This window comes from Terrapene carolina, unplaced genomic scaffold, assembly GCF_002925995.2.
Source record: "Terrapene carolina triunguis isolate 2854851 unplaced genomic scaffold, T_m_triunguis-2.0 Scaffold21, whole genome shotgun sequence".
NCBI classification, from domain to species: Eukaryota; Metazoa; Chordata; order Testudines; family Emydidae; genus Terrapene; species Terrapene triunguis.
Window position 1 is genome coordinate 31141040 of NW_020664372.1, and position 13207 is coordinate 31154246.

At 47.4% G+C, this 13207-nt stretch overlaps 1 protein-coding gene across 3 annotated transcripts in view; it reads right to left on the reverse strand.

The window, feature by feature from the left end:
* Positions 1 to 12204, reverse strand: part of IRS2 (insulin receptor substrate 2) — a 41635-nt gene extending 29431 nt beyond the window's left edge. For 2 of the 3 annotated variants that reach the window (XM_024206119.3, XM_024206103.3), the window contains exon 1: positions 8531 to 12204. In XM_024206119.3, coding sequence (XP_024061887.2) covers positions 8531 to 11957 — 3427 coding nt within the window. In that variant the 5' untranslated portion in view covers positions 11958 to 12204. Of the gene's footprint in view, positions 1 to 5844; positions 7484 to 8530 lie in introns of those variants that run through there. The other variant, XM_024206110.3, reaches the window with a different exon arrangement.
* Positions 12205 to 13207: the final 1003 nt, after the last annotated feature.

Here is a 13207-nt window from a genome sequence, read left to right on the forward strand (position 1 = left end):
GAGTTCTGGGGGGGGGCTGTCAGGGGGTGGGGAGTGGTTGGATGGGGCGTAGGAGTCCCAGGGGTCTGTCTGGGGGTGGGGGTGTGGATAAGGGTTGGGGCAGTCAGGGTACAGGTAAGGAGTAGGGTCCTAGGGGGCCAGTTAGGATGGAGGGAGGGTCTCGGGGGGGCAGTCAGGGGACAAGGAGCGGGGGGAGGGTTGGGGATTCTGAGGGGGGCGGGAAGTGGGAGGGAGTGGAAGGGGCAGGGGTAGGGCTAGGGCAGGACGGGGGCGGGGCTCCTCCCATCCTCTTTTTTGCTTGCTGAAATATGGTAACCCTAATGAAATAGACATTTTTAGTTTTTAGTACACCTTTTAGTGGATCTGTATAACAGTATCAGAGTGGACTGTGCATAACTATTTCAGCCTTCTCGCAGCCACAAGTTAGAGAATTCCACATGGAAAACCCATTCCTCTTGAAAAGAATTCCACTACAGGTTACTAGAGACACAAGGTGGGTGAGGTAATACAGGTTACTGACGGATGCATTGCTAAAGCACATTTAGCTAAGTTATGAGAGTGTTCTGACTGCCTAGATAGAGCTATTAAATCCAACGTGGGCTATCATTCTATTGGATGAGAGAACAGAAAATCCTCTCCCTGATGACACAGTTCATGATCTTCAATCATAATTTGTCTTAAAGTGGCTCATAACACACTTCTTCTAAAAGAAGGATATTTTAGACTGTAGAACAATTCTTTAGAGTACCATCTCCATTGTCTTTCCTAAGATATTTCAGTCCCTTGTTGAAGGACAAATATGTTCCCTATTCTATTTAGGCTGTAAGCCCAACAGTGGGCTGACAACCCATTGTCAACAGTGAGGCTGGGGTAGGTTACTACAGCGTACTGCTTGTAATAGCAGGTGCATGGCCCTGGGGCTGCCATCTGCCAGGAAGGAAGTATTCTCTTCTAGGATGCTGAAGAGACTGACAAATAATGTAAACAAAACACTGACTCACTCCTAATCTGTGGAATCAAGCTATTACATTACTAGGTATTTTGCAATGTAGCTGTTATATGGGCTTTTCCTTCATCTGTTTAACTATTTCGATATGCTGTTTATTAGAATAAAATGCACTTATAGGTTACTTATATGGGACAGCTATTCTGTGTTTATTGTATAAGTGTATGTGCCTCCCGTATACACACACGAGCTACTTTTTTTAAAAACTTTAGAGCTTGTTAAATTATGAACTCCGGTAAAGATACTATAGCTCCAATGACTGAACTGTTAATTACCTATGCACAGGCAAATCTAAGTGTCAGCTATTTAATGAGTTTATCTACAACTGAGTTAATGGCTTATTTCTTAGGAATGCTATTGAAATTAGCCATGATGTGGGAAGAGTACTAATACTTCACCAAAACCTTTCCCCCACACTTTGTCTGTCTAGTTGGTTTGATTGTTCGCACATTGGGATAGGAATTCTTTGGATATGTATGTACAGCATCTGATCTCAGTTGGAGACTTTAGTCCAGACACTACTGTAATACAAATAATAAATAATAATCTAACACAGAAAATATCTTGAGGGACAGTGAAAGCTCTATCTGAATTCCAAGCAGAACATACTAGTGCAAGATCTGTAACTCAAAAAGAAAATAATTTATCAATAGTTTTTAAAAAATTCACAGAGGTATTTATATCCATTTGAAAAGTATTTCCCCACTCAAAAGCTTGAAATCTGCTTCCTTAAAAGAAAGACAAGGTGGGTGAGGCAATATCTTTTATTGGACCAATTTATGTTGGTGACAGAGATGAGTTTTCGAGCTTACACAGAGCTCTTCTCGGAAGTTTGTCTCTCTCACCAACAGAAGTTGGTCCAATAAAAGATATTACCTCACCCACCTTGTTTCTCTATAATCCTGGGACCAACAGGGCCACAACACCACACCACATAGAACAATGGAAGCTATCGATCCTTAAAACGCATTTACCCTTCATTGCATTCAAACACTGGCATTTTTTGTACATTTCCACATAGTACAGGACGACTGCCATTTCGCTAGAAAAATTTTAAACATTTGTTTTGGAAAAAATTATGTGGACCGTACAAACTGATATGGGGGAAAAAAAACAGGATAAACTTTGGGCCTGTTACCCTTGACTGTATTCCTTTAAAAGTATTTCCAACCAGATTGTTGCCCTTTAGATTCAAGTTTAAAACAAACTTCTCCACTTTTGATTAGATCAAGCTATTTTTAGCAGTAGGTTTTCATCTACAATACCAACAGAAACACATTTGCATGTACATGAATAAATATGCAACTTAGCAGACTAGTCTCCACATAATCATGCATATTGAATAGAAACTATCCACCAACATGCTAAGCACCAGCGTCTAGCTGTCTACACATTAGGGGCAGGATGCACGTCTACCTAGTAAAACTAAAAAGTAAGTTGCTATACATGCTATCAGTTTACAAATCAATTAAATATTTTATCCTTATGCAGACACAATAAAGAACTGAGGGGGAGGGGAAATTTCTATTTATTTCAGTGAGCTTTAGATCAGGCCTTTAGACCCTAAACCTGCAACTCTTGCTCACACCAAAAAAAATGACACTAAATTCATTAAGAATTTTGCTTTAGTAAGGGCTACATGGTCAGCAAGGCTACTACTCACGTGAATTTGGGTTTACCTAGTGCAACTCTGCCCCTGGTGAGCTCCTTACAAACACATACAGAGAAGCAGCTATAAAAAAAGATAAAATAGCTATATTTTTTTAATTCAGAGAAGCAATGTGACACTTAGAAAAATAAGCACTCAGATACCAGGGTTGTGGGTACCAAAATGAGAACCTAGAGCTTGATACTGCACTACTGAAATCAGTGAATGCTACTGACTTCAATGAGCATAGAATCAGACCCAGAGATAGCATTTGCTTGAAAATGAACTCTTGAATCCTATGAGGAATTAAAAGAATTACACCTCTACCCCGATATAACGCGATCCGATATAACACGAATTCGGATATAACTCAGTAAAGCAGTGCTCGGGGGGGGGCGGGGCTGCACACTGCGGTGGATCAAAGCAAGTTCGATATAACGCAGTTTCACCTATAATGCGGTACGATTTTTTGGCTCCCGAGGACAGTGTTATATTGAGGTAGAGGTGTACTACTAAATATTAAATGAATCTACATAGAAAAGTCTATTAGATAAATTTTGTCTATTTATTTTAGATGGTTTATTTTATGCATTTTGCTAATATATTGAAAAATTTACCAACTCTCAGCAAAGTGCTGTCTTCACAATTTCAAAAAACACAAAATAGATGCACTCATGGACACAAATACAGTCCATAAGTAAAGTATGTATATGCACAAACATACATTACACCACATGATGGTCTTTAAAAAAATTAAAAGCAGTTAAACATTTCTTTAGGATTTGTTTGCTAGATGGAAAAGACAGACATTTTGTTAAGTGCTCTTGCTGCTTTTGAGAAGATCTGGCTTAAACTGAAAATACCTGGATTGTATATACAATACTTCAACTTCCTAATGGGGGAGGAGATCCATTACTTAAATTGACTACAGTGTACACATGCCATGTTTCAACTTTTAAACCAGCTTCAGTATTTCAATATAATGATATTTTAAAAAATGGTAAAACCAGCACAAAAGATCCAACATTATTTCCTCCTTGTAGCGGCGGGGGGGCGGGGCGGGATGCATACAAAATATGTCCTAATACTCTTTCTGTCCATACATTCCTTTATGTATTTTACTTACAACACAAGTGAATGTTAGTCTCTGCAGCTATCTTGAAAGAAATCAAATTATCAGAAACAATCAACCTAAGCATTTCCTCTGCCTTGAGCAATGACTACACTGGTTCACTTTAGAACAAACCCACCATTCAACTTAGTCTATAACTATTTATCTTAAATGATTCAAAGTAACCATGACAATCTTCAAATGTTTAGTGCAACTAAATATAATTTAAACTATAATAAGAAATAAAAGCCAAATACATTTATGGGTTTTGGTGTTTTATCTCATTTTTAAAAATCTGACATCCATATAATTAAAACAACTGAAAATGAAATTTTAAAAAAAGTAAAAGTTCTCATTTAATTATACAAAATGTATAGTTTGCAGTTTGTATTTTATAGGTTATGCTGCCAGATTTGATACCTAATCATTTCATATTACCTCTACTAGAAGAATGCAATCTGAAAGAGCAGTAGCACATTTTCCAACAAACATCTAAGGTGAAACTGGAACTCTTAAAATTTTAACTGCAAAGTAGTTTATAATCACAGCCATATCAGATATAAGAGGTAATCCAGTTCTTGAATCTGATAATTCTGAGGTATATAACCCACTGCATGGCACTAGATCAGAAAGAGCAAATATTACATTTAGTACTAATTTATATTAAAAAAAATTAGGCTTTTAAAAAAGATGTACAAAGCTGTATTTGAATGTTTTCATAAAATTAACAAGACATTTTGATTAAAAGATTATTTTTATACAGGCAATTAAAACATTTCCCTGCAGTTTCTGAACCAAACATTGTGGCAATCAGTATATAAGAACCAAAAAGTGAAACTGACTTCTCTAGTTTTATTGTCCAAACTGAACACAAAGGAAAAAGTAAATCAGAGTTTCAGTTTTAACAATGTGAGAATTTTCTCTAGATATGACGTTTGTACTGTTTAAGCATATTCATAAAATCCTTACAAGAATTATGAGCTAGTGAGACAGCATTTTACCTATTCTCAAAGACCACTATCTTACTTTATGATCATTTAAAACCGTTGCATTATAGGTTATAATTGAAGACCCTTTTTTAATAAATCAAGAGGAAGTAAAAAGGGGGAGGGGAGAGAGCCAACAGACCTTAATAGGTAGGTGCACTATCACATGTATTTGCTGTCACACTTTGGAAAACTTAAAACAGCACATGTTGTTTTGGAAAAAAACAAAGATAATGGCCCCAATTGTAATATCCTTAACCAGGCAAAAAACTTCCAGTTAAGTCAAAACTCAAACACAATTACTACTGAACTTAATGGGAATTTTGCTTAAGGATTTCAGGTTAAAAAAAAAAAATCACAGGGTGAAATCCTGACCCTATTAAAGCCAAAATTACTAGTGACTTCAATGAAGCCAGGGTTTCACCCAAAAGTCAGATCCTCAGTTGGTGTAATTTAGCACAGCTCCAATGCAATAAACAATTTACACCAAAGGAGGAACTGGGTGAAAATGTTTACATAAGCAAGAAAATACATAATTTTGTATGAACTATTGTTCTTTTGCAGAAGGGTTATTTCATACTTAGAAAGCTGAATGCTAACTGATAATCAGCATTCAACAAAAGAGTTTCCAGCTGTCTAGTAAAAGCACTATTTTATTTATATTTCAGAAGAAGGCAAGTACTTGTTAGACTCTCACAGGCCTGCACACTTTCAGAGTGAAGCAGAACTAAGTTAACTGATAAATTCTGAATGACCTTTTTATTTTTCCTGTTTGAAGCTATTTTGGTTTTGTTAGCTTGCTCTCATCGTAACAGGATGATACTGGCTCAAAATTCCAAAAACACACTATTCTTTAAAGCAGACAGGCAAGTTACTGACGAAAACCAATGCATCTTTATTTTTAAAGTCACATGATTAATTTTGTTAAAGGGACAAAAACTCAAACACAATATTTACCTACATAATAAAATATATCTCTAGACATGGGGAAGTATTTGAACTGACTATGATTTTACATTGAACTATTAATTTCCTGATAAACCAAATAGAATGAACTTTGGTTTTTTTTTTTACAAGATACGTGTTTTGTGTTTTTTACAAGAGCTCTTCACGTTACTTCTTTCTAAAGAAGCATACATTTCAGTTTTAAAATTGCTCCAAACAAAACTGTTAATTTCTCCTTAACTTTGAAAGGACAAAGCTAGTTCCCACTCAATGGCTTTAGTGATTCAGTAAACAATTATACAAACAGCAAAGTAAACAATTCTCATCACATCTAATATAGGCTACCTCCATGGTAAATTATATATAATAACATCAATTAAAAATCATCAATAAAATTTAGCCAAATCATTCTGAACTGCCACTGTCTTAAAATAAGAAATGAGAGTTAAACCAGTACCTAGTATGCCTAATACATATACATATATTTCTATAATTCTGCATGTGTATTTCATCATAAAATATGAAAATCCTGTTAATCTTACAAATTAAAGTTCGTAGAACCTCGAATTCTATTGTGAACAGTACTGGTGATCTTTAAGAAGTAACGGTAGTACGGTAGTAGTAGTACTGTAAACAAACTTCAATGTGGTTATGTAAACAAAACCAAAATAGAGCTCAGGAGTTGTAAATGTTAATAGCTCCGCTCAATAGCCCACTACTGTACTTATGCATTCCGTTACTAAGGTAATATCCTTGCACTTTCCTAATCACACTGCTCTTTTTGTTCAAATTAATTCACTAAAAATACCTGTAACATACAGCCTCCACTTTAAAATATGACCTGGAACACTGATCAACAGTTATGCAAAGTGTTTCTTAACTCTTTGTCCTGAAATTGGCTACAGTTCTTCCTGAATACAGTGAGTGTAATTATATGCAATAGGCAAACACGTGTGGGGAACAGGGAAACCTCAGGGAAACAGAATGGCAGAAATAGTCATCAGCTGTGCCTCCTACATTCAGCTCAACACCCAATGATGCTGATCTTCACTGCACATTTACATGCATATAAGAAACAGGAAAAGGAAGCCCACACACAAAAGAAAATATCTGAATAACCTTCAGATATTTTATAACTACTAGAATTAAACTGTTCCCACCATTCACCGTTCTCTAAATTCATTTAGCTATATTTATGTTTTTATTAACTTTATCAGAGATGTAGTGCCAGTTTCCCCTTATTAGCTAAGTGAATGGAATTTCCACAGTTTAATCCAATCTAGATGCTGGGAGCATTTTAATCCAGTCCAGGTTTTCCCCCTAGGCAGAGTTCACCCCCCCCTCCCCATGCACCCTCTGTCCCCTTAGGGTCAGCAGTTTGGAGGATACTGTGGAAATGGTGCTTCCCCAACATGGGTTTGTTATGCAGTTGGGGGCTGTAGGTGGGTCAAGCAAAACTCAAATCTTGTTAAACTCAATTTACAATTAAATACAAGAGAGCTCATGATTTTACTGGAACATAATTCCAATGTACAGGCCACAGCCAAATATTCTTTATATAAGGCAATGGAACCAATAATTGTAGCATTCACACTGATTTATGCCAAACCATGTAAATCCTGAAGCCAGTTAAAGCAAAACTACAGATAACTGACAAGTCTGTCTCTGTCCTTAACTCTCCCATTCAGTGTGTTCATCTTGTAAAAATTCTGATATTTCAGTCAACAATCCTCTCAATTAGGTTCAAAGCTTTTTCCACTTTCATCTCTTCCATCTTTCTGCACTTCCTATAAAAAAAGAACATTTTCTTCTTCAAAATCAACAAGCCAATAATAAATGGAACAAAAATCTCTACAAGTGGCTGTCAGAAATGGCTACTTTTTACTTAAAACTGATTATCTATATGAAAACTATAAATATGGAAGTAAAACCTTTATCATTTCAGCTCCCTAGACCGATAGACACATATTACAGTTGAGAGGTACACACAGGTTAAAAATGCCCTGGTGCAATAGCAAAGAGGATCCCTGCAGTGTCTCAATCATTAACTTTTAATCCTTCACATATTGTCTGTTCCTGGCCTCCCCAATTATAACACAGACTTTCCCTCTTGCTAGGAAGAACTTTCTATAGCACAACTAGCACCTCTGGAAAGGAACAGCTACATGATTAAAACAGAAATTCTCTCTCAAATTAAGCTTTAGATTATTTAGGGTTGTTTTTGTCTTCAAGCAGCCTGCATTTGCAATCCATTTAAAAAGCAAACCAACACTGGCCATTGACACTGTGATTCAACTGGCAGCTGCAATGTAGTTACACATCGCTATTGGGTAGGCCTTTAAACAAAATTTGCAAAACAATATGTAACCCTCAAACATGCAGTGACTCCTGAAAAGATCAATGTTTTCACATGCTCACTGCAGATTTATGGCCAAACTTTCACAACAGGTCAAAATAATTCAGAATAAATATATTAATCCTTCCGAGGTTGTTCTGTTTTGACTCTTTCAGATAGAGGACCAAGGATCTGTTGGTAATCTGATGTGCTCCCTCCTGTCTTTTAACTCAAGCTTTATAAATCTTAAGCAAACACTTGGAAAAATCTTCTGTAACTGCAGTTCTGTAGCATGTCCAAAATATAGAACGGTGTACTCACTAATTTGGGTTCCTGTGAAGAGGAAGCACTCAACATTTAAGTGTTTCCTTGTATATAGATATTTTATTTGGAAAGTTTACAAAGCTGAGAAAGAGAGAGAAACCATCCCCCTCCCAATACCGCAACATATCCTAGAAATACAAATAATAGCACATTGGGAGAGCGACCTACTACTCACCTTTCACAGCAGTTGCTTCTTTCAGGTTGTGGGATAGGAAATCTATGCTGGCATAGGCGCTGGTCTCAACTCCATTGATGTCCCCATTCATGGGGTGCCTGCCTTTGGGTCTGACTTTGTCACAGTTCGCCAGGCTCCCATCCACCACGTCTATGGCGATGTAGTTGAGGCCGTTCTGGAAGCCGGCGGAAGTCTCCCGGCACATGGGGCTGCTGCCCTGCTCCTCCTCCAGGCCTTCGCTTTTCCTGAGAGACACGTTCTCCACCGAGGCCGAGTTGTGCCGTTTGGGGTTATGTGCAAAGGAAGGAGACACGGGGGTCACAGTGGTGGTGGAGGAGAAAGTCTCCGAGCTGTGCCGCCGGCGCCCCTGGGGATCCGCCCGGATGACCTTGGCCCCGCGGTTAGGGTCTGGGGGCGGGCTGGAGAGGATGAAAGCTTCCACCCCGGCCAGGGTGAGTCTCTTCACCCCAGCCGTGGGGCTGGTGACCCGGGCGCTTTCTGGCTTCTGGGCGATGGGCTGGGGCGGGGTGGCGGCCATGCCGAAGGTCATCTCGGTGTAATCCCCCCCGTCGGGCGGGCTGGACAGGCAGGCCACCCCCACCGCCGCCTGCAGATAGAGCCCGTCGGGCCGGCCGCGGCTGGCGCAGGACTCCGGGGAGAGCGCCTCCAGGGAGCCCACCGACACCGGACCCGCCTGCGAGCCGAAGTCGATGTTCATGTAGTCGGAGAGGGGGGAGCGCCTCCGCCCGGCGCCCGAGCCCAGCGAGGAGGCCGGGCTGTCGGCCGGCAGGGAGGGCGGTGAGTCGGCTGCCGCCGCCTCCCCGAAGTCGATGTTGATGTACTCGCCGGGGCTCTGGGGCTCGGGCGGCAGGGGGTGCTCGTGCATGCTGGGCAGCAGCGTCCGCAGGGTGTCCAGGGCCAGGCGGCTGGGCCGGACCGCCCGCGGGCTCCGCTGGCTCAGGAAGCTCTCGGTCCGGCTGTGCCGCAGCGGGGAAGGCACCGTGTGGCTGGAGGGGGCGGCGGGGCGCACGCCGCAGGCCGGCTCCTCCGGGATCAGCCTGCCCGGGGAGCTCATGAACACGTACTGGTCACTGTCCTTGGCCGACTCCTGGCTGGGGCAGGAGCGGGGCAGGGAGCTGCAGGCGTAGGCGGCCTTCGGCGGGTCTCCGCCGCCCTGAGCCGGGGCAAAGAAGAAGTCGGGCGGGGTGAGCGAGGCGGCGGGCGGCCCGTGCGGGGACATGTTGATGTAGTCGCCGCCGCTCAGCCTCCCGTCCGAGCTCTCCACCGACAGCCGGGAGCCGCCCCACATGCGCATGTAGCCGTTGTCGTCCGGCGAGCTCTCCCCGGGGGAGCTGGTCTTGTAGCCGCCGCTGCCGTTCCCCGGCGAGCCGCCGCCCGCCCCGGCCCGGGGCTGCAGGATCTGCTTAGGGGCGGACACGCTGGTGGGGCTCATGGGCATGTAGTCATCGCCGCCCCGGCTGCCCGGCCCCAAAGCCGCGGCCACCCCGGGGGTCATGGGCATGTAGCCGTCGTCCCCTCCTCCGCCGCCCCCTGCCGGCGGCCCCAGGTTGGTGCTGCTGCTGCCGGAGCTGCGGTGGGAGCCGATCTCGATGTCCCCGTAGTCCTCGGGGTAGGGGGTGTAGGTCACTTTAGGGGAGGCCGCGGGGAAGAGGCGGCCGGAGCTGCCGGCGAAGGTGGCCCGCATAAGGGTGTACTCGTCCAGGGAGGCGGAGGAGACCTGCGGGGGGGCGGGCCGCTGGCGGCATGGCGTGGTCAGCGAGTAAGTCCGCTTCCTGGGGCCCTTGTCCCCCGCCGAGTCCGGGCAGGGCCGGTAGCAGAGCCGGCCGCTCTGGGGCCGCTCCATGGCCATGTAGCCGTACAGGTCCGCGCCGCCCCCGGGGTCCCGCACCGGGGGGGTCTCGGCGATGGACTCGGGCGTGTTGCTGCGGTTGCTGGCGGTGGAGAAGGGCCGCAGGTCGCCGCCCGGGCTGGAGCCGTATTCATCGAAGGACATGAAGCCCGGATCGCTGGGGGAGCCGGACACGGAGGCGCTGCCGCTGGACGGGCGCTGCGGGTGGGGGGGCTCGGAGCCGAGCCCGCTGCTGGAGGAGAGGCTGATCGGGCTGGTGGCGGAAGGGGGCGAGTGAGACACGGGCATAGACATGGAGCGACTATTCTGCAGGCCGCCCCCGGGGGGCACCGGCCCCAGCTTCCCCCCGGACTTGCCGCCGCTACTAAGAGTGTGCGAGCGGCTCAAGGGAGTCCGCACCGGGCCGGGGCTCATGGGGCTGCCGGCGACCGAGCCCGCTCTGCAGCCATCCCCTTCGCTGGCCGTCCGCACCCGGCCCGGGGTGCCCTTGGTGCCGGCGCTGGCCCCGGCCGCCAGGCTGTCCGTGCGGGAGCGGCGCAGCAGACCGGTCTGGCTGGGCGGCAGGTTGACCATGTGGTGGTGCCGGCGGCCGGGCACAGTGATGGGATGAGTGGAGGAGGCTCCGGGGCCGCCGGCGCCCCCGGAGGAGGAGGACGAGGAGGACTGGCTCTTGCTGCGGGGCCGGAACTCGGACAGCTCCTTCAGCGCCTTCATGGCCCCCAGGATGGTCTCGTGGATGTTCTGCGCCACCACCGAGTCGTCCGCCTGCATCCAGAGCTCGCCGGGCCCGGTGGCCGCCGACCGCCCCACCTCCATGAAGAAGAAGCTGTCGGAGTGGCCGCAGCGGCGGATGTTCATCAGCTGCAGCGTGACCGAGGGCAGCTCGCAGTTGAGGCGCACGAAGCCGATGGTGCGAGCGGAGAGGCAGAGCCGGTGCACCCCGGTCAGGTTCTTACTCTGCCCCAGGCCCTTGGGCTTCAGCGTCACCTGCCAGACCTCCCGGTAGGCAGCGCTGGCCGGGGCGATCAGCCCGTAGTTGAGGTCCTCGCAGCCGCCGGCCAGGGAGGAGGCGGCGGCACTGCAGGAGGAGAAGGGCGAGGAGAGGTGGCGGAGCGGGGAACTCTGGCAGGCGGCTTTGCCCTCGTTGAGCAGATCGGTGAGGGCCCGGTACCAGCCCTCCTGCTCCTGCTCGTTCTCGGCCGCCACGGCGAAGTACTCGTCCTTGGTGTAGAGGGCGATCAGGTACTTGTGCTTGGCGTCCGCTCGCTTGTTGATGTTGAGGCAGGAATCCAGTGCGATCACCCGCTTGGGAGCCCCCGACTTGTTCTTCCATTTCTTCTCGTTCTCGTAGTACTCCAGCCGGGCGCCCCCCGCCCCCGGCTGCTCCTCCCCGCTGCCGCCGGGTCCCCTGAGCACGAAGAAGCGCTTGTGCCCGTGCTTCTGCTTGCGCAGGTAGCCGCATTTCCTCACGCTCTGGTGGTTGTTGTTGTTGTTGAGGTTAGGACCAGGAGGGGAGTTCAGGGGGGGCAGCAGCCCCAGCAGCGTGGGGCTCGCCATCCCCAGCCCAGAGCGTGGGACAGGGGGCTGAGTTCTTAGCGCCCTGGGGTGGGGACTTATTCCCCTGGTCCCCGGAGCTGCTGTGACCCTGGCTCGTCTATAAAGCGCGGTGGTGATGGTGCTGTTGCCGACCTGGCTCTTCCGTGCAGTCTGGGCTTGCTGCTGCCCGAGGTCCTTCTAGATCCTGGGCGCTGCTGCTCTCCGGAGCCTCAGAGCTGGTCGCCGCTGCTGCTGCTGCCTGTCTTGGTAACAGTTTCACAGTAAGTAACACATTGCGCACCAAGGGCTGAACTAAAGAGCAAAACAACACGTGACCCGCTGAGTTACCGAAACGCTCACACACCGAGACAAGGGGGGGGGAGCCAGAGCAAAGGGGGGCGAGGCCATCAATCCGCCGCCAGCTTCCTACGGCATTGGGTGCCGCGCCGGGGAAATGATAGCGCCATGCACCAATGGGGATAGGGGGAGGACGCCGAGCCAAGGGAGGCGGGTTGTTATTGGGTTGTTCGCGCGTCCCCACCCTCTTCTGTCTCGGTCTCTCCCTCTGTTTCTTTTCCCGCCCACACTCTCCCTCCTTCTACGCACGCTAGCTCTCGCCTGCCCGTCCCCCTGACCCCCGCCCCGCGCAGACACACACGGGAGCTTGCCTAAAACGCCAATCTACCGTGAAGCCCAGATAGACACGCGAGGCGGTCGGGGGGCTGCAGAGCCCGCTGTCACTGAATGAGCATGTTAGCAGGCCACCTCGCCGGGGGGGAAATGGGGCAGGCTCCAGCAGCTTCGCACCCGATGCAGAATCAGTGACCGTACAGTAGAGGTGAAAATAAAAAAAAGAGAGAGGGGGACATAGGGATCCGAGCGTGTGACGGAGGAAGCTGAGCCGGGCTGGTGTTTACTACTCCGGGGCTGACAGATGAGGGGAAGCTTTCCGCCAGCGATCGAGAACGATGGACAGTTTTCCTCAAAAGCAAGAAGCTGCAGCATGGGCCAAAGGAGAGAGGTGCCAGAGCTGTCCATCTCCCCATCTAACCAGCCATCGTTTATGTGCCTCCCCCACCTCCATCACCAAACGTGCCGCCCCAATCTAGCCGGAAGGCGGCTAATGCTAATGGGCATGGGATCAAAGCCCAGGCAGTAAGAAGTCCTGCCCTGGACAGACTGACAGATACCAGAGGAATCTAGCTTTCATGCTTTGGTAACGCTTGTGTAGCTTGTCATGGCAATAAAGCTCTGTTGCCTTGCCTGGTCCT